Raw genomic sequence first — 25,859 nt, forward strand, 5'->3', positions numbered from 1 at the left:
ATGGCTCACCATTCCAGCATGTGCCATGGTCTTCAGCTCCAGTTGCAAGGTCCTTTCTTGGCCCTTCTCTCCCATCGTAGCTGTTACTGGTGCACGGTTCTCATTAGTTAGAAAGAAGCGGTTTCCTTTCCCTCCATTTCCTCCCAAGGCTGCGATGTACTCGTCCTCAGGCTGCGAGAGGTCAGCTACAACCATCCCATCCTCTGTCACCAGAGTTCCCACAGGGACCTTGATTATTGAAAAAATGCAGAGATACAATACAATACAACATTTATTTATATACTTGCAAATACCTCAACAAAGTTTCATTACGGTTTAACATCAATAAGAAAAGGAGACTGTGTCCAGAATTACAATCTTAAAATAAATTTGCTACTACCTTAACACATTTTCATTAAACAGATAAGTTTTCAGAGCCTCCTTAATACTCTTATAATTATTATTACAAGAAGTTAATTGAAGTGGTAAAATTTTCCAAAGATTTGCAGTTTGATAAGGAACAGTGGAGGTAAATAATCTGGTATACTTTATTCCTTTATCCTCTGGAAATCGAAATGGAGAATTCTGTCTTAAGACATGTAATCCTGCTTCAGAATAGAATGGCAAAAGAGACATATGGTGCTTCTCCTTGATATATCATAAACAAAATACAGAAGAATTTAAACCGTATTCTGGCTTCCACAGGAAGCCAATGGAGCTTTATCAGATAAGATGTAATTCTGTCTCCTTTTTTCAATATTAAGATTAACCAAAATGCAGTATTTTGTAAAGTTTGCAATTTATGTAAGATAGATTTTGGGCAATCCAAATAAAGCACAGTTGCTTACCATAACAGGTGTTATTCAGGGACAGCAGGCAGATATTCTCTACACGTGTGTGACATCATCTACAGAGCCCCGATCGGACACTCTCGCAAGCAAACTTGCTTGAAGATTCTTCAAGCTTGCGAGTGTACCGCGCATGCGCATGTGCCTTCCCGCCCTAGCCAGGGCGCACGTCTCCTCAGCGTGGCCTCAGTTCAGATAGCTAGCAAAGAAGCCACCCCGGGGAGGTGGGTGGGTTACGAGAATATCTGCCTGCTGTCCCTGGATAACACCTTTGTTAGGTAAGTTTATCCCAGGACAAGCAGGCAGCATATTCTCTACACGTGGATGACCTCCAAGCTAACCAAAAAAGGGATGGAGGGAGAGTTGGCAATTTAGGAGAACAGATTACGCAAAACAAACTGGCCAAACTGGCCGTCTCGTCTGGAAAAGGTATCCAGAAAGTAGTGTGAGGTGAACGTATGAACCAAGGACCATGTGGCGGCTTTGCTGATCTCCTCAATGAGAGTGGACCTGAGGAAAGCAACAGACGCCGCCATCGCTCTGACTCTATGCCCCGTGACCCGACCCTGCAGAGGGAGTTCAGCCTGAGCATAGCAGAAAGCAGCCAACCAGTTGGATAAGGTGCGCTTAGAAAAGGGACGCCCCAACCGATTCAGATCAAAAGATATGAAGAGTTGGGGAGCAGTCCGATGAGCCCGAGTGCGTTGCAGGTAGAAAGCCAACGCCCTCTTACAGTCAAGAGTGTGGAGCGCCATTTCTCCAGGATGAGAATGGGGCTTAGGAAAGAACACAGGAAGAACAATGGATTGGTTAAGGTGAAAATCTGAGACCACCTTAGGCAAGAATTTAAGATGGGTACGGAGAACCACCTTATCATGATGAAAGACTGTGAAAGGGGGATCCGCAACCAAAGCCTGCAGCTCACTGACCCTGCGGGCAGACGTGAGCGCAATAAGAAACACCACTTTCCAAATGAGATACTTCAGATGAACCCGATCGATAGGTTCAAAGGGAGGCTTCATCAGCTGAGTAAGGACAACATTCAGATCCCAAACCACCAGAGGAGGTTTGAGGGGAGGATGGACATTGAAAAGGCCCTTCATAAAATGGGAAACCACCGGATGAACAGAGAGCGGTTTTCCCTCAAGCGGCAGGTGAAAAGCAGAAATGGCACTGAGGTGTACTTGAATAGAAGTCAATTTGAAACCAGACCGAGACAAGTGCAACAGATAGTCCAGCACGGACAACAAGGAGGCAGGACGTGGCTTCAGGCGCAGTGCCGAACATCAAGAGGAAAATCTGGTCCACTTCTGAGAGTAACACTGGCGAGTGGACCGCTTTCTTGAAGCCTCGAGAACATCCTGAACCGATTGAGAGAACTGGAATGAGGCAGTTAGGTGCTGACATACCAAGCCGTCAGATGCAGGGACTGCAGGTTGAGATGAAGCAGAGATCTGCGACTCTGAGAAAGCAGAGAAGGAAAAACCGGAAGAAGAAGAGGCTCCCTGACACTGAGCTGAAGAAGCAGGGAGAACCAGGGTTGCCTGGGCCACCGAGGAGCTATTAGAATCATGGTGGCGTGAACGGACTTGAGCGTGACCTCAGAGTCCTCAGAATCAGAGGAAACGGAGGGAATGCATAGAGAAACAAGTCTGACCAGTCCAGAAGGAACGCATCCGCCTCGAGATGGTGTGGAGAATAAATCCTTGAACAGAACCGGGGCAGCTTGTGGTTTAGGGGGGAAGCAAACAGATCCACTTGTGGGGTCCCCCACCGGGCAAAATTCTGACGCAAAGTCAATGAACTGAGGGACCATTCGTGAGGTTGCAGAAGGCGACTAAGATTGTCGGCCAGGCAGTTCTGCTGGCCTTGAACGTAGACCGCCCTGATGAAGAAGTTGTGGCGAATCGCCCAATCCCAAATCCTCAGAGCCTCCTGGCAAAGAGAGACAGGGAACCCATGCAACCCTGTTTGTTGATATAATACATGGCCACCTGGTTGTCCGTCCGTACGAGGACCACATGGTCGCGAAGCAGATGAAGGAAGGCCCAGAGAGCGTTGAAAATGGCTCAAAGCTCCAATAGATTGATGGTCAAAAGAAGGGACACCTGTCGGCAAAGGTAGATCAGAGTCTCCTGACGAGGTCGAGGCAGGAACGAGCGGAGACGAAGTGTATCTAACACCGCCCCGATGAACTGGAGAGATTGGGACGGACATAACTGGGACTTTGGGAAGTTGATCTCTTAACCCAGTCGTTGAAGGAACAAAATGGTCTGATGGGTCGCTGAGATAACCTCCGATCGAGATGACGCTTTGATGAGCCAGTCGTCGAGGTATGGGAAAACCTGAAGACTCTGCATCCGCAGAGCTGTGGCAACCACCAGCAGACACTTCGTGAACACCTTCGGTGAAGACGCGAGGCCGAAGGGGAGAACACGGTACTGCAGATGGAGATTCCCCACCCGCAATCTCAAGAACTGGCAAGAGGCCGGATGAATCGGGATGTGCATTTAGGCCTCTTTCAGATCCAGGGAGCATAATCAGTCCCCCTCGTCCATTAGGGGGTACTATGTCGGAAGACGGAGCATGCAAAACTTTTCCTTGACCAGGCATTTGTTGAGAGCCCTCAGATCGATAATGGGATGCAAGTCCCCAGTTTTCTTGGGGACCAGGAAAAACTGGGAGTAAAATCCTGAGTTCTGCTGGCACTCTGGAACCTCCTCGACTGCCTGGAGGCGGAGGAGAGCTTGGGCCTCCTGCAGAAGGAGGGGAAGCTGTGGACTGTTTGAAGGAAACTCCCGCACAGGCTGAACCGGAGGCACATGCTGAAAGCGAAGGGAGTACTCCTCTCGAATGATAGTGAGAACCCAGGAGTCGGTTGTCAGCAACTCCCACCGATGGTAAAAATAATGGAGCTGACCCCCGATGGGCAGAGGGGAAGGCTGATGGAAGGAAGCTGGCGTGCTCGGAACGGAATTGTCAAAAAGACGGCGCCGGTTTCGCCACCACAGGTGTCTGAGGCTTGGAAGGACGGTGCTGCTGCTGAGGTCGCCGAGGAGGCAGACGAGAAAGAGGGGGGGGTGGACTTATGCGGATAGCGCCGCGGAGGGAGCTTATACTGTTTAGTAGGCGGGGCCTTTGCCCTCGGACGAACTAGGGAGGCAAAGGATCTCTCGTGCTCTGAAAGGCGTTCCGTAGCCGCCTCAATCAAGTCGTCAAAGAGCTCGGACCCCACACAGGGAAGATTCGCCAGGCGAGCCTGCAAATCGGTGTTCCATGTCCAGGATTCGCAGCCATGCCAAACGCCGCATGGCTACCGCAAAGGCCGTTTCAGCATAGCTATCGCTACCATTCAGCATTTTCAGTTGGCATTACTTATGCAGCCGTGACCCTGGACGATAGCTCAAAAGCGTCGTATGCAGCCTGGAGCATATAGAGACGGAGTTGGGACAGCATCTCCAGAAGATGCCAGAATGCCGGCTGAAGGCGAGAGGGTACATCAAAAAGGAAAGACTGCAACACTTTCAGGCAGTACTTGTGATAAGAGGAGAAAGTAAAATTATAATTCAGGACATGGTTCGCCATCATAGAGTTCTGGTAGAGCCGGCGACTGAACTTGTCCATCGTCTGACCCTCCCTGCCCGGAGGGATGGCAGCGTAGACCCTGGAGGGGTTAGACTTTTTCAGTTGAAGACTCCACGACCAGGGACTGATGAGAAAGCTGCGACTTTTCAAACCCCTTACACGGCACCGTGCAGTATCTAGATTCCATCTTGGAAGGGATGGCCGGAATGTCATAAGGAGTTTTCAGGTTCCGGAAGAAGGTCTGTTTCAGAACCAGATTGAGAGGCAGCCGCAAGGACTCCTTAGGAGGATGGGGGAGTTCCAACTCATCCAGATATTCCTGGGTGTACCGGGAGTCAGACTGGAGGTCCAGTTGAAGAGCCTTACCCATGTCCGAGACAAACCTCGCAAAGGAGGAGGTCCGAGAGGAAGAAAGGACCTCGTGAGGTGAGGAAGTCCTGGAGCATCGAGCCGCCAAAAAGGACAAGGACGCTTCCCAAGAATAAAGAGCAGGCATGTCCAAGTCTCGAGAAAAGGACAGAGAGGATGTCCTGCTCCGAAGCCCCGGTGAGGCAGAAGAGCACCCATGCAGCAATCTACCAGGGAAAGAGCATGGAGTGCGAGGAACGGGAGAAGAGGTCAACTTCCCCGACGGCTTCGAGGGAGGAGTCTTTGACCTCGAACCACTCTGCCCCGGAGAGTCCGATGGGGAGGGCCGCTAACGAGAATGAGAGGTGCGTCTCTAGCGCCACCGAAGCCTCGAAACGCCTCGAGGTCTGCGGGGCAGGAAATCTAGCCCGGCGAGGCGAGTCCCTCGGCCGCTTCGAGGGCAGGAGCCTCGAAGAACAAGCGGCTTCGGAGAGATGCTTCGACTGAGGCGCAAGGGCCGGTGACTCAAGCCTCGAAGTAGAAGGGGAGGTTCCACTAGAAGAGAGCCTACGTGACCTTCGAGACTGTCCCCGGGGGGCATTGAATGGGTGCTCAGGCTGGCCTGCTGAGAGCGAGATCGAGGCAGGGGCAAGCTGGCTCAGAACCGAGGAGATCTACGTTTTCAGGATGGCAGTCAGCATGTCCTCGAACATCAGCACCGAGACCATTGGATCAGGCCGTACAGATGCAGCAGTGCACTCCGAGGGCAACCTCAAGGAAGAGTATTCCCGTTGTGTGGAGGCATGCTTAGGAGGAGGTTTAGACGGGGCACGGCCCACAGCACTCCCCAGGGAAGGCTTCTTCACCAGCAAACTTGAGGGAGGAAGAAGAGACTTACCCGTAGCAGGCTTCGTCGGGACAGTCCCCGATGTTTTGGTAGTAGAGGGAGTTGACAAAGACAAGGCCTTCGAGGCCGGGGTCGCCCTGGCCGCTGGATCCATGTCTCCAAATAACTCGAGGATCTGAGCCCGTCTCCGACGAAGCGCCCGCGGTTGGAGGCTAGCCAAATGCGGGCAGGAGTCAGTGCGATGATCGGCCCTGAGGCACTTAATGCACCGACGGTGGGGGTCGGTAATAGAAATCACCCGACCACAGTGGGTGCACTTTTTGAATCCAAAGATAGGCTGGGACATAAGATTGTATCCTCGCCGCAGCTGCGCGAGGCTCGTCGGCCTAGTCAAACCCGGAGCCCCAGGTCACGGACGAAGAATGAAAAAAAAAATTTTTTTGAAACGTTCCGCACAGCGACTCACCCGAAAACAAAAAAATGAAGCAAGCTGTGGTGCTAGAGGCAAGGCTTCTGGCTCCGTGAAAAACGAAGAACTGAGGCCATGCTGAGGAGACGCGCGCCCTGGTTAGGGCGGGAAGACACACACGCGCTTGCGCGGTACACTCGCAAGCTTGAAGTTTGCTTACGAGGGTGTCCGATCGGGGCTCCGTAGATGACATCACCCACGTGTAGAGAATATGCTGCCTGCTTGTCCTGGGATAAATGATATTACAATAGTCTATCAATGACAAGAACAGAGATTGGACTAATAGTCAGAAATGATAGTGATGATACTTTCTAACTCTAGTTCCAGAACAGCCCAAAAGATTTTTTTAAATCAAAAAAGCAACATGAGGTTCCAATGATAGATTAATCTCAAACTGTACACCCAAAATCTTAATTACTGTATTTACTGGGTAATCAATATTATCAATTGACAAAAGATTATCTTGATGGGGAATAGTAGGTGGCTACTAGTAAATAGTGCTCCCTCTAAACATAAAGAGGAGTCTCAAGTGACAGTACTAAATGTGCAGCAAAGAATTACCTTAATATATCGGTTCTCTCCATTACATCCAAAACAATTTTTGCTTCCTCCAGACGCTCCATCCATCCCCCGATAAACTGACCGCACCACAGAAAGCGACTTTATCTGGGTATCCACTGAAAAGGAAACCATCCTTCTTTAAAATTATCCCCCGAGATTTCAACATAGTAATTACAGCTTTGGCAGCTTCAGCCGAACTGCTTCAGCCAAGGTCTGAATGCTTACGATATCTCAGTTATAGTACACACTGTATTAATATATATATATATATATATACACAAACACTTTCTTTTTTTTTTAATTCAAGCTCTCTCCTGGACTGGATGCCAAGTCCACTTACATAAATTTTATGCTGTATGAGCTAGTCCTGGAGTAACATCCTCCTTGAATGGGGGTGGGTATTGTTCTTCAGTGATTATATACATCTGTTCAGAATGGAAGGCAATCAAGGTAAGCTCCACTTTAGAAACATAGAAATAGACGGCAGATAAGGGCCACGGCCCATCTAGTCTGCCCACCCTAATGACCCTCCCCTACCTTTGCCCTGTGAATAGATCCCATGTGTCGATCCCATTTGACCTTAAAATCAGGCACGCTGCTGGCCTCAATCATCTTCCACTGTATGGTGATTGAGGCCAGAAGTGTGCCTGATTTTAAGGTCAAATAGGATCGACACATGGGATCTATTCACAGGGCAAAGGTAGGGGAGGGTCATTAGGGTGGGCAGACTAGATGGGCCGTGGCCCTTATCTGCCGCCTATTTCTATGTTTCTAAAGTGGAGCTTACCTTGATTGCCTTCCATTCTGAACAGATGTATAAATGAGTCTGGGGTAAATGTGCATTCACTACTACATTAGAGATAGAGGTGCTCGGGAGAATAGTATTAGTCAGTCAATCACAGATAGCATGGGTTGCCACTTTATACAATGTTCTGGAGAAAAGAGCAAAGTGCTAACAGCCACCTATCTGCTTTTCTCTTACAAAACAAGAAGAGATGAAGGGAAAGATTCTTTCAACAAAAAGGCATGATCTTTTGTTATGTGCTATCTTATATCCCGCCGAATTCTCACAAATCAGAGCTCTAGGCAGGTTACAAGCAGCATATTGCTACATAGAATTCTATATGGAGTCAAACATGTTACATAGAATTATACAAGCTACATAAAATTATAAGATTATATATGCTGTCTAAGATAGGACATCTAAAATAGCTGCTAATCAATAAAATTGTTGTTATATAGTACAAACATTATTATTACTCTGAGTCTCTTTAAGACCCTGGCAGAGACCATGTTTTTAGATTTTTGCTTAACATGGTGATTGTACAAATTTTCGATAGGACCGACTGGGCTCCTCCATAACAGGAGTCGAGCCAGCGGCAGAGAGCAGCAGAAGCGGAGGAGAAGCAAGGAGGAGCGAAGGAGAACCAAGAGAGAGAGAAGGAGAGGCAGGGGAGAGCCAGGGAGAACAGAAGAAGCAAGAACAGGCAAAAATACTATTGGGGCAGCGGCGAGAGTAGCTCCGCCCACCCCCACTGCGTCATCGAAGACCGACTGGGCTCCTCCATAACAGGAGTCGAGCCAGCGGCAGAGAGCAGCAGAAGCGGAGGAGAAGCAAGGAGGAGCGAAGGAGAACCAAGAGAGAGAGAAGGAGAGGCAGGGGAGAGCCAGGGAGAGCAGAAAGAAGCAAGAACAGGCAAAAATACTATCGGGGCAGCGGCGAGAGTAGCTCCGCCCACCCCCACCGCGTCATCGAAGACCGACTGGGCTCCTCCATAACAGGAGCCGAGCCTTAGCGAGAGCGCCTTTGCGAAGGGCTTTTGCAAAGGGACTAGTCTTTCAAGTCTTTCACACAAGGTTACTGAGGAGGCGTCAAGCAGGCAGAGAAAGTAAGAGAGGACACCAGAAGCAAGCAGAGAGAGCGAGAGAAGACACAAACAGCAGGCTGATAGAGAGAGACAGAGGACACCAGCAGAAGGCAGAGAGAGCAAAGAAAAGACACCTGCAGCAAGCAGAGAGTGAGAGAGGGCACCAATGGAAGCAGAGGGGAACCAGAAGATGAGCTTTCCAGTATTCTGCACGGACTGTCATATGTATGACTACCTCCCCTCGGGGAGACAGTCATATGTATGCGGCCGGTGTCAGGAGCTGAAAAGCTTGAAGACTGAAGTCAAGCGACTAGAGGGCAAGATACAGGAACTAGAAGGACTTTACACCATGGAGGACCCAATCAAGGCAGCTGAAGTCTTCACGAGAGAGAGACACATTGAGAAGGAAGTCAGGGAACTTGAGAAATTCATTGAGGAAGCATACAGGATGAAGGTGGAAGAGAACGAACTTCGTATGAAAGAAAAAGTTACCCCGACACCAACATGGAAGGGAGAACAAGAAACAGATGACCTCGAAGAAGACATACACAGAGGGATACTGCAGGAAGAGGAGAATTTGGCTAGTCGAGGCCCAGAAGAAGAAAGAGCGAACCACACCAAGGACATTGACCTGAGACCGGAGCGAAAATTGAAGAAGGGAAAATCGGCGATCCTAGTGGGAGACTCGATCCTGAGGCATGTGGACAGCCACATAGCAGGAGGGAGAGAGGATCGATTGGTTACCTGCCTCCCAGGAGCAAGAACCAAGGACATCGTGGACAACATTGGAAAGATCCTAGGCAGTGCGGAGACAGAAGAGACCGCAGTAATGATCCACATCGGGACGAACGATGTCAGCAGGAGAGACTATAGAAGAAGCAAGCTGATAGAACAGTTCAAGATTCTGGGAAGGAAGCTGAAGATGAGGACCCAGAAGATAGCATTTTCAGAGATCCTACCAGTACCTAGGGCAGATGTGAAAAGGCAGGAAGAACTACAATCAATAAATGCGTGGATGAGGAAATGGTGTGAGGAAGAGGGATTCCACTTCGTGAGGAACTGGACAACGTTCTGGGGCAAGAGCAAGCTTTACAGGAAAGATGGACTACACCTGAGCACGGCAGGAACTAGACTTCTAGCAAACAACGTCAGGAGAGGAATAGAACAGGCTTTAAACTAACAAGAAGGGGAAAGCCGACAGTCGACCAAGCGTCGATGATTCGGAAGAAGGTATCCTGTGAAGATACTGAGGGGAAAAAAGGCCAGGAAGAAGCAAGGGACAAATTGCAAGAGTCGACTAACCCAGAAGAGGAGGTTAGAAAGATTGTAGCAAAAGAGAAGAAAATAAAGACTGAAGCGCAGGGAATGGAAATGAAGACAACAAAACACCAGGATCTAAATTGCATATATACCAATGCAAGGAGCCTGAGAAACAAAATGGGGGAACTAGAGGCTTTGGCCAATGCAGAAGACATAGACATCATTGGAATTTCTGAAACATGGTGGAATGAGGAAAACAAATGGGATACAGCACTGTCGGGGTACAAACTCTATCGCCAGGACAGATCAGGACAGAAAGGAGGTGGAGTAGCCCTATACATAAAAGAAAGCATACGATCGACAAAAATGGACACAGCAGAGACGGCCAACAAGCTAGAATCGCTATGGGTTAAAATACCAGGAAAGAAAGGGCCTGAAATAAAGATAGGCCTGTACTATCGTCCACCTGGACAAACCGGAGATATCGATGAAGAAATGGAAGCCGAGATGAAGCGAGAAAGCAAAAGCGGGAATACAGTTATTATGGGAGACTTCAACTACCCTGGGATAGACTGGAGTCTTGGAAGCTCAAAATGCGCTAGAGAGACAGAATTCCTGGAAGCTACACATGATTGCTTCATGGAGCAGCTTGTTAGAGAACCAACGAGAGGAAATGCCACTCTGGATCTAATCCTAAATGGGTTAAGGGGACCTGCAAAGGAAGTAGAAATAGTGGGACCGTTGGGAAGCAGTGATCATAATATGATCAAGTTCAAGGTTGAAGTAGGAATACCGAAAGGGAAGAGAACCATAGCGACAACTTTAAACTTCAGGAAAGGAAACTACGAGGCAATGAGGGAAATGGTAAGAAAGAAACTTAGGAACACTTCCAAAAAATGGCAAACGGTACAACAAGCCTGGTCTTTTTTCAAGGGCATGGTGAGCGAGGCGCAAAATACATATATCCCCAGGTTCAGAAAGGGGTGCACAAAGAGTCGAACAAAAGACCCGGCATGGATAACCAAAATAGTGAAGGAAGCAATAGGCAATAAGAAAAATTCATTCAGGAAGTGGAAAAAGGACAAAACTGAGGAGAATTGGAAAGAGCACAGGAAAAATCAAAAAGATTGTCACCGTGTGGTTCGAAAAGCCAAAAGAGAGTACGAAGAGAGGCTAGCTAAGGAAGCACGAAACTTCAAACCATTCTTTAAATATGTTAAAGGGAAGGAGCCGGCTAGGGAGGAGGTAGGACCGCTGGATGACGAAGACAGGAAGGGAGTTGTGAAAGAGGAGAAAGAAGTGGCAGAAAGGCTAAACATGTTTTTTTCGTCTGTATTTACAAATGAGGACACTTCAAACATACCGGAACCTGAGCAATTCTTTCATGGAAGTCAAACAGAAAAATTAACATACATAGAAGTGAGCCTTGAAGACGTACGCAGGCAGATAGGAAAACTAAAACCTGACAAATCCCCGGGTCCGGACGGAATACATCCAAGGGTTCTGAAAGAATTAAAGGAGGAGATAGCGGAACTACTACAGCAAATTTGCAACCTGTCCCTAAAAACAGGCGTGATCCCGGAGGATTGGAAGATAGCCAACGTTACGCCCATCTTTAAAAAGGGATCAAGAGGAGACCCTGGAAATTACAGACCAGTGAGTCTGACCTCGGTTCCGGGAAAAATGGCAGAAGCTCTGATAAAAGAAAACATCGATGAACATTTCGAAAGGAACGAACTACTGATAACCAGTCAACATGGTTTCTGCAAGGGTAGATCGTGCCTAACGAACTTATTGAACTTCTTCGAGGGAGTTAACAAACAAATGGACAGAGGAGACCCCATAGACATCATATATCTAGATTTCCAAAAAGCCTTTGACAAGGTGCCCCATGAACGTCTACTCCAGAAGCTGAAGAACCATGGGGTGGAAGGAGATGTACATAGATGGATCAGAAACTGGTTGGAAGGTAGAAAGCAAAGGGTAGGAGTGAAAGGCCACTACTCTGACTGGAGGAGGGTCACGAGTGGTGTACCGCAGGGCTCGGTGCTCGGGCCACTGCTATTTAATATATTCATAAATGATCTAGAAACAGGGACAAAGTGTGAGATAATAAAATTTGCAGACGACACCAAACTTTTTAGTGGTGCTCGGACTATAGAAGACTGCGAAGAATTGCAAAGGGACTTGAACAAGCTAGGGGAATGGGCGACGAGGTGGCAGATGAAGTTCAACGTTGAGAAATGTAAAGTATTACATATGGGAAGCAGAAACTTGAGGTACAACTATACGATGGGAGGGATATTATTGAAGGAGAGTACACAGGAAAGGGACTTGGGGGTAATGGTGGACACAACAATGAAGCCGATGGCACAGTGTGCAGCGGCCGCCAAGAAAGCGAATAGAATGCTTGGTATAATCAAGAAAGGTATTGCGACCAGAACGAAAGAAGTTATTCTGCCGTTGTATCGGGCGATGGTGCGCCCGCATCTGGAGTACTGCGTCCAATTTTGGTCACCATATCTTAAGAAGGATATGGCGTTACTCGAGAGGGTCCAGAGGAGAGCGACACGTCTGATAAAAGGTATGGAAAACCTTTCATACGCTGAGAGATTGGAGAAATTGGGTCTCTTTTCTCTGGAGAAGAGGAGACTTAGAGGGGATTTGATAGAAACTTACAAGATCATAAAGGGCATAGAGAAAGTAGAGAGAGACAGATTCTTCAAACTTTCAAAAAATAAAAGAACAAGAGGGCACTCGGAAAAGATAGAAGGGGACAGATTCAAAACGAATGCTAGGAAGTTCTTCTTTACCCAACGTGTGGTGGACACCTGGAATGCGCTTCCAGAGGACGTGATAGGGCAGAGTACAGTAATGGGGTTTAAGAAAGGATTAGACAATTACCTACTGGAAAAGGGGATAGAGGGGTATAGATAGAGGATTACTGCACAGGTACTGGACCTGTTGGGCCGCCGCGAGAGCGGACTGCTGGGCACGATGGACCTCTGGTCTGACCCAGCAGAGGCACTGCTTATGTTCTTATGTTAAGCGAGTTCCATACTTTTGCTATTTGGTAGTAACAAGACAACTCACAGCAAGTCATGTATTTTATATTTTTCAGAGTTAAAGTTAGCTATTACATTGATCAACAGATCTACCTAATAGTTCAATAAATCTGGGGCAGCTATTAGGGGCATTACCATATATCGTTTTGAATACTAAGCAGCATAGTAGCCAGTGCAATTCTATGAGGAGTGGTATGACACGGTCAAATCTTGATTTGTAATATTTAAGTTTTGCTGCAATATTTGTAGCAGTTGGAATTTTTTAATTAGTTTCACAGGGATTCCTAAGAGTAGTGCATTGCAGTAGTCTAGTAGAGACAATATCGTTGATTGTACTAGTATCCTGTAGTGTTCACAGGTGCCAGCTCTGTAGGTGCCTGAGCACCCCCAATATTTTTCCCTGTAAGTTTAAAGATCTGGAGCAGCAAATTCAAATTTTTGGAGCTACAGGAAAACACAGGCAGGAAGTGTTACTGCATCTTAGTTACTGCTTCTGCCTTCCCTGCAGTCTATAGACTGGTGTCTGTCCAATAGGCTGCAGGGAAAGAGGGAGGTTGACAAAAGGAACAGACAGATTCAGATAACTTTATTGGCATGACAATTCTACCTATGTTGCCAAAGTAATACCTATAGCAGTTAAGTTAAAAAAGACAGAGAGATACTGGGGTAAAGAATGACATGGGGACAGGTTCACATGGTAAACAACAGGAATAGGAAAAATTGCAGCTGGATTCCTGCGGAAATAAAGCTTTTTACTGCTCCATGGAGAAGAATCTTCACAGGCCTGCATACAGGTCTTCCTTCTGCTGAGTCCACCCTTGATGCACAAAGGGGAATGCTGCATGGAGTGAAAAATGGACACATAGGGGCAAGGCCAAACAGCATCTGCCTCTTGAAGGGTAATCTGCTGAGAGTGGCTTAATCCAGAGCATATAGTGGGCTGAAATGGAGTATGCTGAAACCTTACTCAGGACTCTAATGATGTCATAAAGAGCACTGGCTACGTAATCCACTCCCTCTTTAAACATGTGGGAACAGGAATCCTCAAGCTCCAAGGGACTTGTCCGCAGTCTGATACAGCAGGCTTGTGTCACGAAGAAGGCAGCTCTTGCAGCTTTGATACCCAAAGTCAGCACTTCAAACTGTCTTTTCAGGACCACGTCCTCACTGCGGTCCTGTGCGTCTTTCAGCATCACTCCACCTTCACTAGGAAGGGAGGTGCACTTGGTCACTTGAGCCACAACCTTCAGTTGGACAAACAGCTACTGGAAGTCCGGAGCCATAGGATAGAGCAAAACATAGCTTTGGCCACCTTAAGTGAGCCTTCAGGATTCTCCCACTGGTCAGTGACCAGAGAGGCAAGATCATAGTGAGCCGGAAAGAAGTTCGTCTGTGCATTAGTGCCACTTGTCAAAACAAGTGGTTTTGAAGTAGAAAAAAGAAGTTTAAAATCAGATCGCTAAAAATCCAAGATGGCCACCGACAATAAAATCACACCAAAAACAAAACATTGGAGCTACATAAAAATTAGCAATTATAGGGTTTTAGAGGGGGGACCAAAGTACTAACCCCAGAAACCAGTAAAGCTCCAAATTTCAGAACACCTCTCCCCTATGTTCCCCATAAGGAGTACTCACCGTGACTTCAGGTGCCTGTGTCTGAATCAGCCTGGCTGCAGGGAAAGTCCATAGTCGACTATTGAGAAAAGCATGGGTGATGCCACTGCTTGCTCTGAGATCGGCAGTATGGAATGTTGCTCTTATTTCGGGTTTTGTCAGGTACTTGTGACCTGGATTGGCCACTATGGAGATGGGATACTGAGCTAGATGGACCACTGGTCTGACCCAGTATGGCTATTCTAATGAGTATGATGGAAAACTGTGGCATCGGGTTTGGAGAGGAAGAGAGACTGGTGGGATATGCAGCACTACCCCTAGTATTTTTTTTTACCTACAAGTCTTCCCTGTTTGCCACCACCTACTGTGCTCTTAATTTAAAGATAGCCTGACGTGTTGTGTTCAAAACCCAGCATCAGTCAGTATCTCAAAAGGTATATATATATTTCTGAAGTTCATAGTTGGTTTGAAGATTTTCTCCACAATTTTTTGATCATAGAGCTTTGAGGTAGGGTGATACATAGAACCATTCCTCCTATTCTCATTGCATGTCTGGATATAAATTGTAAACCACTTTGATGTACCTGTGCTCAAAATGTGGTTGAGAAAATTCTATAAACTAAACATTTTCTATAAGTTGTAAGTTATTGATTCTATAGCTTTGTGTTTTGATCCTGTAGCATGTTATTGACTCTGTAATGTACGTATCTCTGTTCCTAAAAACTTTCTGTATGTATCCCTGTAACCCGTTCTGGGCTCCTGGGGAGGACAGGCTATAAAAATGAATATATAAATAAATCGGGAAAATGAGTCTTTTCAGTAATTCTAGATTTTTCAATTTCAAATGTATATAAAAAGTCCAAAAAATCTCACCTCAAAACTAAACGTATAACATATTATAGAAAGTAATCATAAACATCACTGCACCAACTGCCTGCCAGACCATTATACAAATAGAACTAGAACAAACAAGAAAAAATGTTCCGTTTTTGGACTTTTTAATTTATGACGAGCTGAGCACCCCCAATCATTTTGAAAAGTTGGCTCCTATGGTAGTGTTGTTGGTATAAGTAGGGTCTTACCCTTCTTAGCTTTTGCAGTGTAAGAAAGGATTTCCGACTAAGTTAGCATGATCTTCAAAACTCAATGAACTGTCTAAAGCAGTGGTCTCAAACTTGCGGCCCACCAGGAACTATTTTGCGGCCCGTGGCCTGTACTAGTACTGTCTATACTAGTGCTGCCCGCTCGTTGCAACATCCTCTGCCTTCCCCCCTGGCCTCCCGCTCTTACCTTCAGATAATTACCGCAGCCTGCAGAGAGGATTGCCAGTGCTGTAGCGATCCTTGCAGGCTGCCATCGTCCTCAGCAGCATGTTCCCTCTGCCACAATCCTGCCCCTGACGTCAGAGGAGGGGCGGGACCGTGGCAGAGGGAATGTGCTGTGGAAGCCGATGGCAGCCTGCAAGGAACACTACAGCACCGGCGATCCTCTCTGCAGGCTGCAGTAATTAGCTGAAACTAAGACTGGGAGGCCAGGGGGAGAAGCTGGAGGATGCTGCAAAGAAGGGGGGAACATGCAGGCCTTCAGGGGGGGGGAGATTTATAAACTATAAAGAGCTTTACCTCAAGCAAAATTGTCATTTCTTTAATAAGACATTAACTATTTTTTCTGCGGTCCTTCAAGTACCTTCAAATCCAAAATGTGGCCCTGCAAAGGCTTTGAGTTTGAGACCACTGGTCTAAAGTGACTCCCGATACTTTTCTTACTGAATCAATATTCATACAGTCATCTTGGCAATACTACTATTACTGCAAAGAAGGGGGGAACATGCAGCGCTATACAGAGTCACAAAGAGTAAGAAAACAGTCCCTGCTCGAAAGATCTTACAAGCTAAACAGGCAAGACAGACAAACAAGATTTCCTAAAGGCATAAACTCATGTAAACCGTTCTGAGCTCTCCTGGGAGAACAGTATAGAAAATTGAATAAATAAATAAATATTCAATACAATATCCTATCCTCTTACCTTTTAAGATTACATGTCCCCCATTACCCCCATCACCACCATCAGGTCCTCCAAACTCCTTCCTGGGTTCACTGTGAAAACAGCTGGCACCACTGCCTCCATTTCCTCCAATTACAGAAATTCTGCGCTGGTCAACAAAGTATCGAGTCTGGGTGAGACAGAGAAGAGATCAGTTTCAAGGCAGTCATATCATCATCAATGCACCAACACATCTCTTTCAAAGCTTTCTTGATCCCTCATTGAATATTACCACATTTCCTCAATTCTAAGATGAACATATTTACCATATATACTTGAATATAAACCAACCCAAATATAAACCGAGATATCTTTCCCCCCAAAAAAGGTTGACTTGAATATAAACTTGGAGGGGGGTTATATTCAAGTGCCCTGCCCAGCCAGGTTCTGCACCCAGCCCTCCTCCCTCACCTGCCAGGCTCTGCATTCAGTATGCTTTTTACTAATCAGAGAGGTGGGAGGGAGGTAAGAGTTATAAGAATCGCCTGGGACAGAAGGTAGTCCAACAGGTCTTATGACAGACCTGGAACAGGTCCGGGAGGGGAGCAGGTAGGCGCTGGCCCACATATTAACTGAGACCCCCCATATCAGGGTCATTATTGTGGCCCAAAACTTTGCTTTATATTCGAGTATAAACGATATTTATTTTAATATGCATGGAAAGTAGGTGCAGCTTACATTTGATGGTATCTTAGAATAGAGGACAAAAATTGTTCTTGGGGCATCTAAATGGTACACTCCTTTAACAGTTTACTTTCAAAATACCATACTTTGTATATTATTAAACAGCAATAGATTGGATCAAGGACAAACCATCATGATCATTGATTTTTCATCAAGACAGCTCAAAGCGTGTGGTGTCAGAACAGAAATACAACAGTATAGAAATACCAGTATACAAGATACCAATACAGACCATTCTCATTATTCACAATAGAATGGTTTCTGGAAAAAAGTTTGAGAATTGCAAAATTGTGAATAACGAAATGTTGCATCTCTGGGAAAATAGAGGTTAGGTTCCAGAAGTGCATTTTGCACCTCAAAACTGCATAAAGTAAATAATTGATCCAATAGAAAAAAAAAGAGATTAGGTTCTTACCTTGCTAATATTTTTTCTAGTAGATAGATTGTCATTCTGGACAGACAGGTAATATCCCCATGCTCATGAGCTCTGCAGAAGGAATCCATTCTAGCTTTTGAATCCCTCCTCCTTCACTAGAGAGCTCTGTTACCTCCTTCAATTTGTACCAAAGCAGGCCCCATATAGAAACTCCCCAAAATCATAACAAATATGTTAAACATTGCCAATGAACTCATAACAAATCTGAAATCATAACAAATATGTTAAACATTGCCAATTTACAATCAATTCAGCAAAACATCATGCCAAACAAACATTTATGGAACTCAAGTATTACCCCAATGTGTTATAGCAATAGATTATTATTTATACCTTTTAGGTCTGACTGACATCCAAATTTCATTTGGACTCAAATTTTCTGATTTAGACAGGAGACAGGCGCAGGAATGATACACCTATCTACTAGAAAATATATTAGCAAGGTAAGAACCTAATCTCTTTTTCTAGTGCAACAGGTGCATCATTCTGGACAGACAGTCCCAGAAATCTAGAACGGGATTGGCAGAGAAGTCTGAGCTATGGAAAGGACTGGAAGCTTAAGGCAGAGGCAAGCACATCAGAAATTACTGGGCAGGGGGTTCAGAATGTACCATGATATGATTAACTGTACTGAAATTAAATTATAAATTTACTGCCTAAACCAAGAAATAATTTCTAACTTGGATTCTGAAAGACTGAGCCATTTGCCTTCAGACAGTGTAAAGCACACCTATTCAGGGATGACAAAGAAATGGCCAAGTGAAGCTCACTTTCTTCTCAGACTAATCAACAAAGCATGGCGGGGTGTGCCAGTAAAAGGAAATACCCCCACCCATGTCTGCATACCATTTTAAGTCACTCGGATAAGAAAATTCAATCAGATGACATCATCCACCTACAAACAGAGGAAAAAGTTGGAATTAAAATACTGCTGTGATTGGATGCGATGCCAGCCTCAGGGAAGAGACTTAGCCCGAGTTCCTGCCTTAGGATTGGACAATTGCCCCTGGGTTCTGATGCCTCATTGGAACCATCTATATCTATAAAGCCAGAAGATTTACCCAGTGATCTCCCCAGACATTTTTTCCAGCCGGGTGGCATGAAAAAGTAGCCGGGTGGGGCGCGATGGGAAAATTTGGTGGTGGGGAAAATTAACCCCCTCTTTTACTAAGGTGCGCTAACATTTTTAGCACGCGCAAACTCCTGCGCTACACGGTAAAACTAACGCCAGCTCAATGCTGGCATTAGCGTCTAGCGCGTGTGGTAATTCTGTGTGCGCTAAGCACACGCTAAAACTATTTTCGCAACTTAGTAAAAGAAGCCCTAAATGTGTACTATTTTTATTAGTTAATTATTATTATTTTCCAATGCTCAATATGACTTCATTTTTTAAGGTTTGACACTTGTGCCAGAATATTTTTACTTAATTTAAGAAGCATCCAATGCTAGAAGGGAATAATTAGATATTTGCCCTCTTTAAAATGGTATAGAGCAGGGATCTCAAAGTCCCTCCTTGAGGGCCGCAATCCAGTTGGGATTTCAGGATTTCCCCAATGAATATGCATTGAAAGCAGTGCATACACATAGATCTCATGCATATTCATTGGGGAAATCCTGAAAACCCGACTGGATTGCAGCCCTCAAGGAGGGACTTTGAGACCCCTGGTATAGAGGTTTAAAAAAGGGAAAGGCGTTAATGAAGTCATTAGGTTCAGTTTAGCCATTTATTTCTGCATGAATTTAAACAACTAAAAAAAAAAAAGATAAATATAGCTCATCCAGTCATACAAGAATGGCTCTACAGCAGGAGTGCCCACACTTTTTGGGCTTGCGAGCTACTTTTAAAATAACCAAGTCAAAATGATCTACCAACAATAAAATTTAAAAAAACACAAAGCACACTGTACGCAGAGAAAATGTTAATTATCATTTATATTCCGCGAGTTTTCAAAGAGGTCAAGGCAGATGACTTTATGCAATGTCACCTCAGGAACAACTGTACAAAAATAAACAAATATACCCCCTCCCTTTTTACTAAACCACAATAGCGTTTTTTAGCACAGGGAGATGTGTTGAATGCCCTGCACTGCTCTCGATGCTCATAGGCTCCCTGCGCTAAAAACCACTATTGCGGTTTAGTATAAGTGGGCCATAGTGCAAAATATAGACAGCATATATAAATTCTCAAAATGGACACATTTTGATCACTAAATTGAAAATAAAATCATTTTTCCTACCTTTTTGTCTGGATATTTCATGAGTCTCTGGTTTCACTTCCTTCTTCTGACTGTAAATCCAATATTTATTTCTTTCTGCCACTTCCCTTTTCTTTCTGTCTCTCTTTCTTTCTCTCTCCCCCCTGACTGCCTGTTTCTCTCTCCCCCTGCCCCCTCTTTATTTCTGCCTTTCTTTCTCTCTCCCCCTGTCCCCCCCAAGCCATCACGCCGATTTATCCACTTCCCCCATTCTTTCCCTACCCCCTAAGCCACCACGCCGATTTCTCCCTGCTGCTTCCCTGAGCTAGGCCAGGCATGTACAAGCGCCGGACTCACAAGACTTTACCTCTGACGTCAATTCTAATGTCAGAGAGGAAGTTCCAGGCCATCCAGGCAGCGATTGGCTGGCCTAGAACTACCTCACTGACGTCAGAATTGACGTCAGAGGTGAAGTCTTGTGAGTCTAGCGCCTGGCCTGGCTCGGGGAGGCAGGAAGAAAAAGATTGCAAATGCAAAGCAATCGACTCACATTGCCTTTGTGATCTACTGGTTGATCACGATCGACCATTTGGGCACCCCTGCTGTTATGGTATCCTGTCCTGACCTGAGGAAAGGGGTTTAGTCCCAAAAAAAACTGCCTTATTTCAATTTCCTATTTATAAACTTTAATTAATACAGTTACAATACTACTTGATTCTACGTAAAGCAACAAAAAAAATTTTTTTTCTACCTATTGTCGTTTCTGCTTTATCTTCTCTTCAGCGTTTATCCTCGCTCCCTTCCATGCAACATCTATCCTCTCTTTGCCCCTTCCACCCAGCCTCTGCCCTCTCTCTCTCTACCCCTTCCATCTACTGTCCACCCTCTCTCTGCCCCTTGCATTCTCTGTTCACCCTCTCTGCCCTTTCCATCCAGGGTCCGCCCTTTTTCTGTTCTATATGGCATCTTCCCTCTTTTTATGTCCCTTCAATAAACTGTATATCCTGTGCCCTTTCTCTCCTTTGTACATGATTCATTTCAGTTTCACCCCTCCCCTATGCTCTGGCATCTCTCTCTCTTCTCCTTTCCTTCCTTTCTTCCCACTCCACCCCATGGTCTGGCATCTCTATCTCCTTCCCTTCTCTTCCCCATGCCCTAGCATCTCCCTCCTCCCCCATATGCGCCGACATCTCTCCCCCCCATGGTCTGGTAGCTCCTTTCCTTTCCCTCCCTCCCATGGTCTTGGCATCTCTTGCCTCTCCTCTCTCTTCCCTAATCTTCCTTCTCCCCTCTCTCTCCCCAATTAGGTGCTGCTGCAGCAGCACTTCTCATCCCCCTCCCCCTCCCCAATTGGGTGCTGCTGCAGCACTTCTCTTCCCCTCCCCCTCCCCAATTGGGTGCTGCTGCTGCACTTTTCTTCCCCTCCCCAATTGGGTGAAGCAGCAGCTTTTCTCTCCCCCCCCAATTGGATGCACCCTCCCCCCAAAAAAAAAATTGGGTCAGCAGCAACATTTCTCTTCCCTTCCCCCCAAAATGGGTGCAGCAGCAGAATATTTTTCTTCCCCCTCCCCTCCCCTATTCGGTGCAGCAACAGCATTTCTCTTCCCATCCTTCCCAGCTCACAAACCCGATAGTTGCTAGGCAAGTTGTAAGCTTCCCTCCATCGCTGACCTATCTTTCATAGATCAGCGATGGAGGGAAGCTTACAACTTGCTGCTTTTACTTGCGTCGGGCCTTCCTCTTTGCCGGGTCCTGCCTACTTTCTGTTTCCGTGAAGGCAGAACCCGGCAGCGAGGAAGGCCCGAAGCAAGTAAAAGCAGTAAGTTGTAAGCTTCCCTCCGGGGCTCTGTGTGCGTGCTGGCTTCCCTTCTCTCCGAAACCGGAAGTTGCGTCCCGTGGGGGGGAGGGAAGAGAAGGGAAGCCGGCATGCACACAGAGCCCCGGAGAAGCTTACAACTTACTGCTTTTACTTGCTTCGGGCCTTCCTCGCTGCCGGGTCCTGCCTTCACAGAAACAGAAACAGAAATTAGGCAGGACCCGGCAACAGGAAGGCCCGAAGCAAGTAAAAGCATGCTGGCAAAAAAAAGGCAGGCGTCAAACAAAATTTTTGGCGGCGAGTCAGCCCGGAAAGGAGCATCGGCGGTGGCAGCAGCAGCAGGATTAGCTGGGCGGTCATCTAAATCAGCCGGGCACAGCGCCCGGCTGTAAGCCCCTGGGGAGAACATTGTTTACCCATCTTCCTCCCCTTTTCCTTCCTTTTCTCCTGGGTATCATCCTACTGCAACATCTCTCCTATACACCATGTGCTTCCAGGCCATGTACTCAGCTCTACCATGCGGTCTCTCAAACTAAGGACTTTTCAACCAGCTATTGTGAGTAACTTTTGATTAATCATTCTGCTTTAGCAATATCTTGTCTTGTAGCACATTCTCCTTGTTAAAAGATCCTATCTGTAACCCGCTCTATCTGCCTGATTTTATAATTAATTCTGCTCTGTAAGAAATAAAATTCTAGTTTGATTGTAAATGCTTTGAATCTTGGTCCTTCAATATTGATACACATATATTATACTTAATATATTATTATTATAGAGCTAAGTTTTAATCAGGTGAGCTTCTTTCCCCATATTAATATATCTTTATAAAATATATTCCTCTCTTTGAGAGTGATATATTTTATTGGTGGAGATATATCCTAATAATAAGCATACCATCCATTCACATAATAAGCATACCATCCCTATCTACTGGAAAAGATATTATCGAGGTAAGAACCTAATATATTTTTCCAGTACAATAGGGATGGGATGCTGAAACATAGGGATGTACCTAAGCAGTGGGGGGGGGGGGAGATGAACACAACTGGCACTGTGAGCACCCTGAAGGAACTCTATTAGCATCCAAAAAAGGGGCAAAAAAACACCAGGGGACCAGACTGTGAGCTCCACGAATTTTCAGCAGGCTGGCTGAAATAGATCCCTGATGAATATAACACCTTCGAGCTGCAGATTTAAAATCTTTTCCTCTCTATGCAGGCAGAGTAGACACTTAACAAGAGAACTCTGACTTCATGAAAGAAAATCGTGACTAGAGCAAAGAACCGCAAAACTTATCACAAAATACAAAAGAAATAAACTGAGCAGATCAGAAGACACCTTTTATGCTCACCTGCAAAGAGAGAAAGTGAAGGGGCAGCAGAGACCAGGGAGGAGGAGGAGGTGCTCAAAAGCTGTGATTGACATCTTTCTGCAGTATGCTCATGAGAATAGAAGGAGTACCCTATGGTTCAGCATACCATCACTGTTGCACTGGAATAACTGGTATATATAACAGCTGAAGGCAGAAAGTGTCCTCCTTGTTTGACTCTTAACAGGAAAACCAATCCAAAAAAATATTTCCAAGCAGATGTAATTGTATGTGTATTATATTGGATGATAGCTGAATGATGGAAGATTGGGTGAATGTTGTCTGGAATAGGTAGCCAACCGGCTCTTAACACACCATCTAATGGCATCTTGTTGACACATTTAGAGAACATCTGGCTGAAACAAAACAACACACTTGATGGTACAGAAGATGATTTGATATGGAAAAATATAGACTGTGATTCCAAAAGTGATGAGCATCCAGCTTTGACACTGACATAGTAATACGAGTATAGTAAATGAAGGAAGATAAAGACTTGCATGGTCCATCCAATTTGCCCAACAAGATAAACTCATAGTGCAAGTATGATGTGATACTACATATGCATACTTGGATCTCGATTTGTCCTAGTCATTTTCAAGGCACACACCACAGAAGTCTGCTCGGCACTAACCTTGTTCTCCAACTACTGAAACTGTCATTGAAGCTTCACTCCAGCCCTTTTGAATCTTTCCAGCCACAATCTGGGCACAAAACGTAGAAGTCTGCCAAGCACGGGCTTTGCTTCTCAATTACTGGTGTTACCATCTAATCATCACCAAGCTTGTTTTAGTTCCATACCTTCCATAATGGATTCCTTTATTTTTATTCCATGCATTTGTTTTCTTGTTGAGCTCAATAAATATATTTGACTATAAAATTCCATTACCATTTTCATCTCCACCAATGCAAGAGGGCATTCCATGCATCTACCACTCTCTCCAAGAAAATGCATTTCTTGATATTCTGATGAGGACCAGCATAGCAGAACCTTCAATTTATTCAGGTTCACATGGACAAAGAGCTTTCAGACAATATATGTATTTTCAGAAACCACTTCAATGGCTCAGTATGGAAATTATCAACAATAATGTGGCATTCTCTCTCAGAGTCAGCATCATAACATAGTAACATAGTAGATGATGGCAGATAAAGACCCGAATGGTCCATCCAGTCTGCCCAACCTGATTCAATTAAAAATTTTTTTTAATTTAATTTAATTTTTCTTCTTAGCTATTTCTGGGCAAGAATCCAAAGCTTTGCCCGATACTGTGCTTGGGTTCCAACTGCCAAAATCTCTGTTAAGACTTACTCCAGCCCATCTACACCCTCCCAGCCATTGAAGCCCTCCCCTGCCCATCCTCCACCAAACGGCCATACACAGACACAGACCGTGCAAGTCTGCCCAGTAACTGGCCTAGTTCAATATTTAATATTATTTTCTGATTCTAAATCTTCTGTGTTCATCCCACGCTTCTTTGAACTCAGTCACAGTTTTACTCTCCACCACCTCTCTCGGGAGCGCATTCCAGGCATCCACCACCCTCTCCGTAAAGTAGAATTTCCTAACATTGCCCCTGAATCTACCACCCCTCAACCTCAAATTATGTCCTCTGGTTTTACCATTTTCCTTTCTCTGGAAAAGATTTTGTTCTACGTTAATACCCTTGAAGTATTTGAACGTCTGAATCATATCTCCCCTGTCTCTCCTTTCTTCTATGGTATACATATTCAGGGCTTCCAGTCTCTCCTCATACGTCTTCTGGCGCAAGCCTCCTATCATTTTCGTCGCCCTCCTCTGGACCGCCTCAAGTCTTCTTACGTCCTTTGCCAGATACGGTCTCCAAAACTGAACACAATACTCCAAGTGGGGCCTTACCAATGACCTGTACAGGGGCATCAACGCCTTCTTCCTTCTACTGACTAAGCCTCTCTTTATACAGCCCAGCATCCTTCTGGCAGCAGCCACTGCCTTGTCACACTGTTTTTTCGCCTTTAGATCTTCAGACACTATCACCCCAAGGTCCCTCTCCCCGTCCGTGCATATCAGCTTCTCTCCTCCCAGCATATACGGTTCCTTCCTATTATTAATCCCCAAATACATTACTCTGCATTTCTTTGCATTGAATTTTAGTTGCCAGGCATTAGACCATTCCTCTAACTTTTGCAGATCTTTTTTCATATTTTCCACTCCCTCTTCGGTGTCTACTCTGTTACAAATCTTGGTATCATCTGCAAAAAGGCACACTTTTCCTTCTAACCCTTCAGCAATGTCATTCACATACATATTGAACAGGATTGGCCCCAGCACCGAGGGACTCCACTAGTCACCTTTCCTTCCTTCGAGCGACTTCCATTAACCACCACCCTCTGGCGTCTGTCCGACAGCCAGTTTCTGACCCAGTTCACCACTTTGGGTCCTAACTTCAGCCCTTCAAGTTTGTTAAACAGCCTCCTATGAGGAACTGTATCAAAGGCTTTGCTGAAATCCAAGTAAATTACATCTAGCATATGTCCTCGATCCAGCTCTCTGGTCACCCAATCAAAAAATTCAATCAGGTTCGTCATGTTATATCAAAAATACACAGAAAACTACGCTGTATAATACTGACAAGATTCTTTGATACAAACAATATGGACAGACAGAAAAGCACTCAAATCAGGAGACAAAGAGTAGTGAACAGACAGGGGGCATGCAGTAGAAATCGGTTCTATAACAGAAAATGGGGCCCAAATTCTGTAACCAGCGCCTTAAGTTAGGCACCTATTTCGGAAGCACCAACTAGATAGGTGCCTATCTAAATTGAATAACAAGCTCAATTAAGCTTTTTAATCAGCCTATCAAGAAAGTGATTCTGCAACAAGGCGCC

General features: G+C 45.5%; 1 protein-coding gene across 1 annotated transcript in view; it reads right to left on the minus strand.

Moving 5' to 3' along the window:
- Positions 1-25,859, minus strand: part of MTG2 (mitochondrial ribosome associated GTPase 2) — a 44,355-nt gene that overhangs the window by 13,145 nt on the left and 5,351 nt on the right. The window contains exons 3-5 of the mRNA XM_033962606.1: positions 16,472-16,619; positions 6,638-6,753; positions 10-228 (exon numbers count right to left, since the gene is read on the minus strand). Of these exons, the coding sequence (XP_033818497.1) occupies positions 10-228; positions 6,638-6,753; positions 16,472-16,619 (483 nt within the window). The remainder of the gene's footprint in view (positions 1-9; positions 229-6,637; positions 6,754-16,471; positions 16,620-25,859) is intronic.

Source organism: Geotrypetes seraphini, chromosome 11 (genome assembly GCF_902459505.1).
Source record: "Geotrypetes seraphini chromosome 11, aGeoSer1.1, whole genome shotgun sequence".
Taxonomy (NCBI): Eukaryota; Metazoa; Chordata; class Amphibia; order Gymnophiona; family Dermophiidae; genus Geotrypetes; species Geotrypetes seraphini.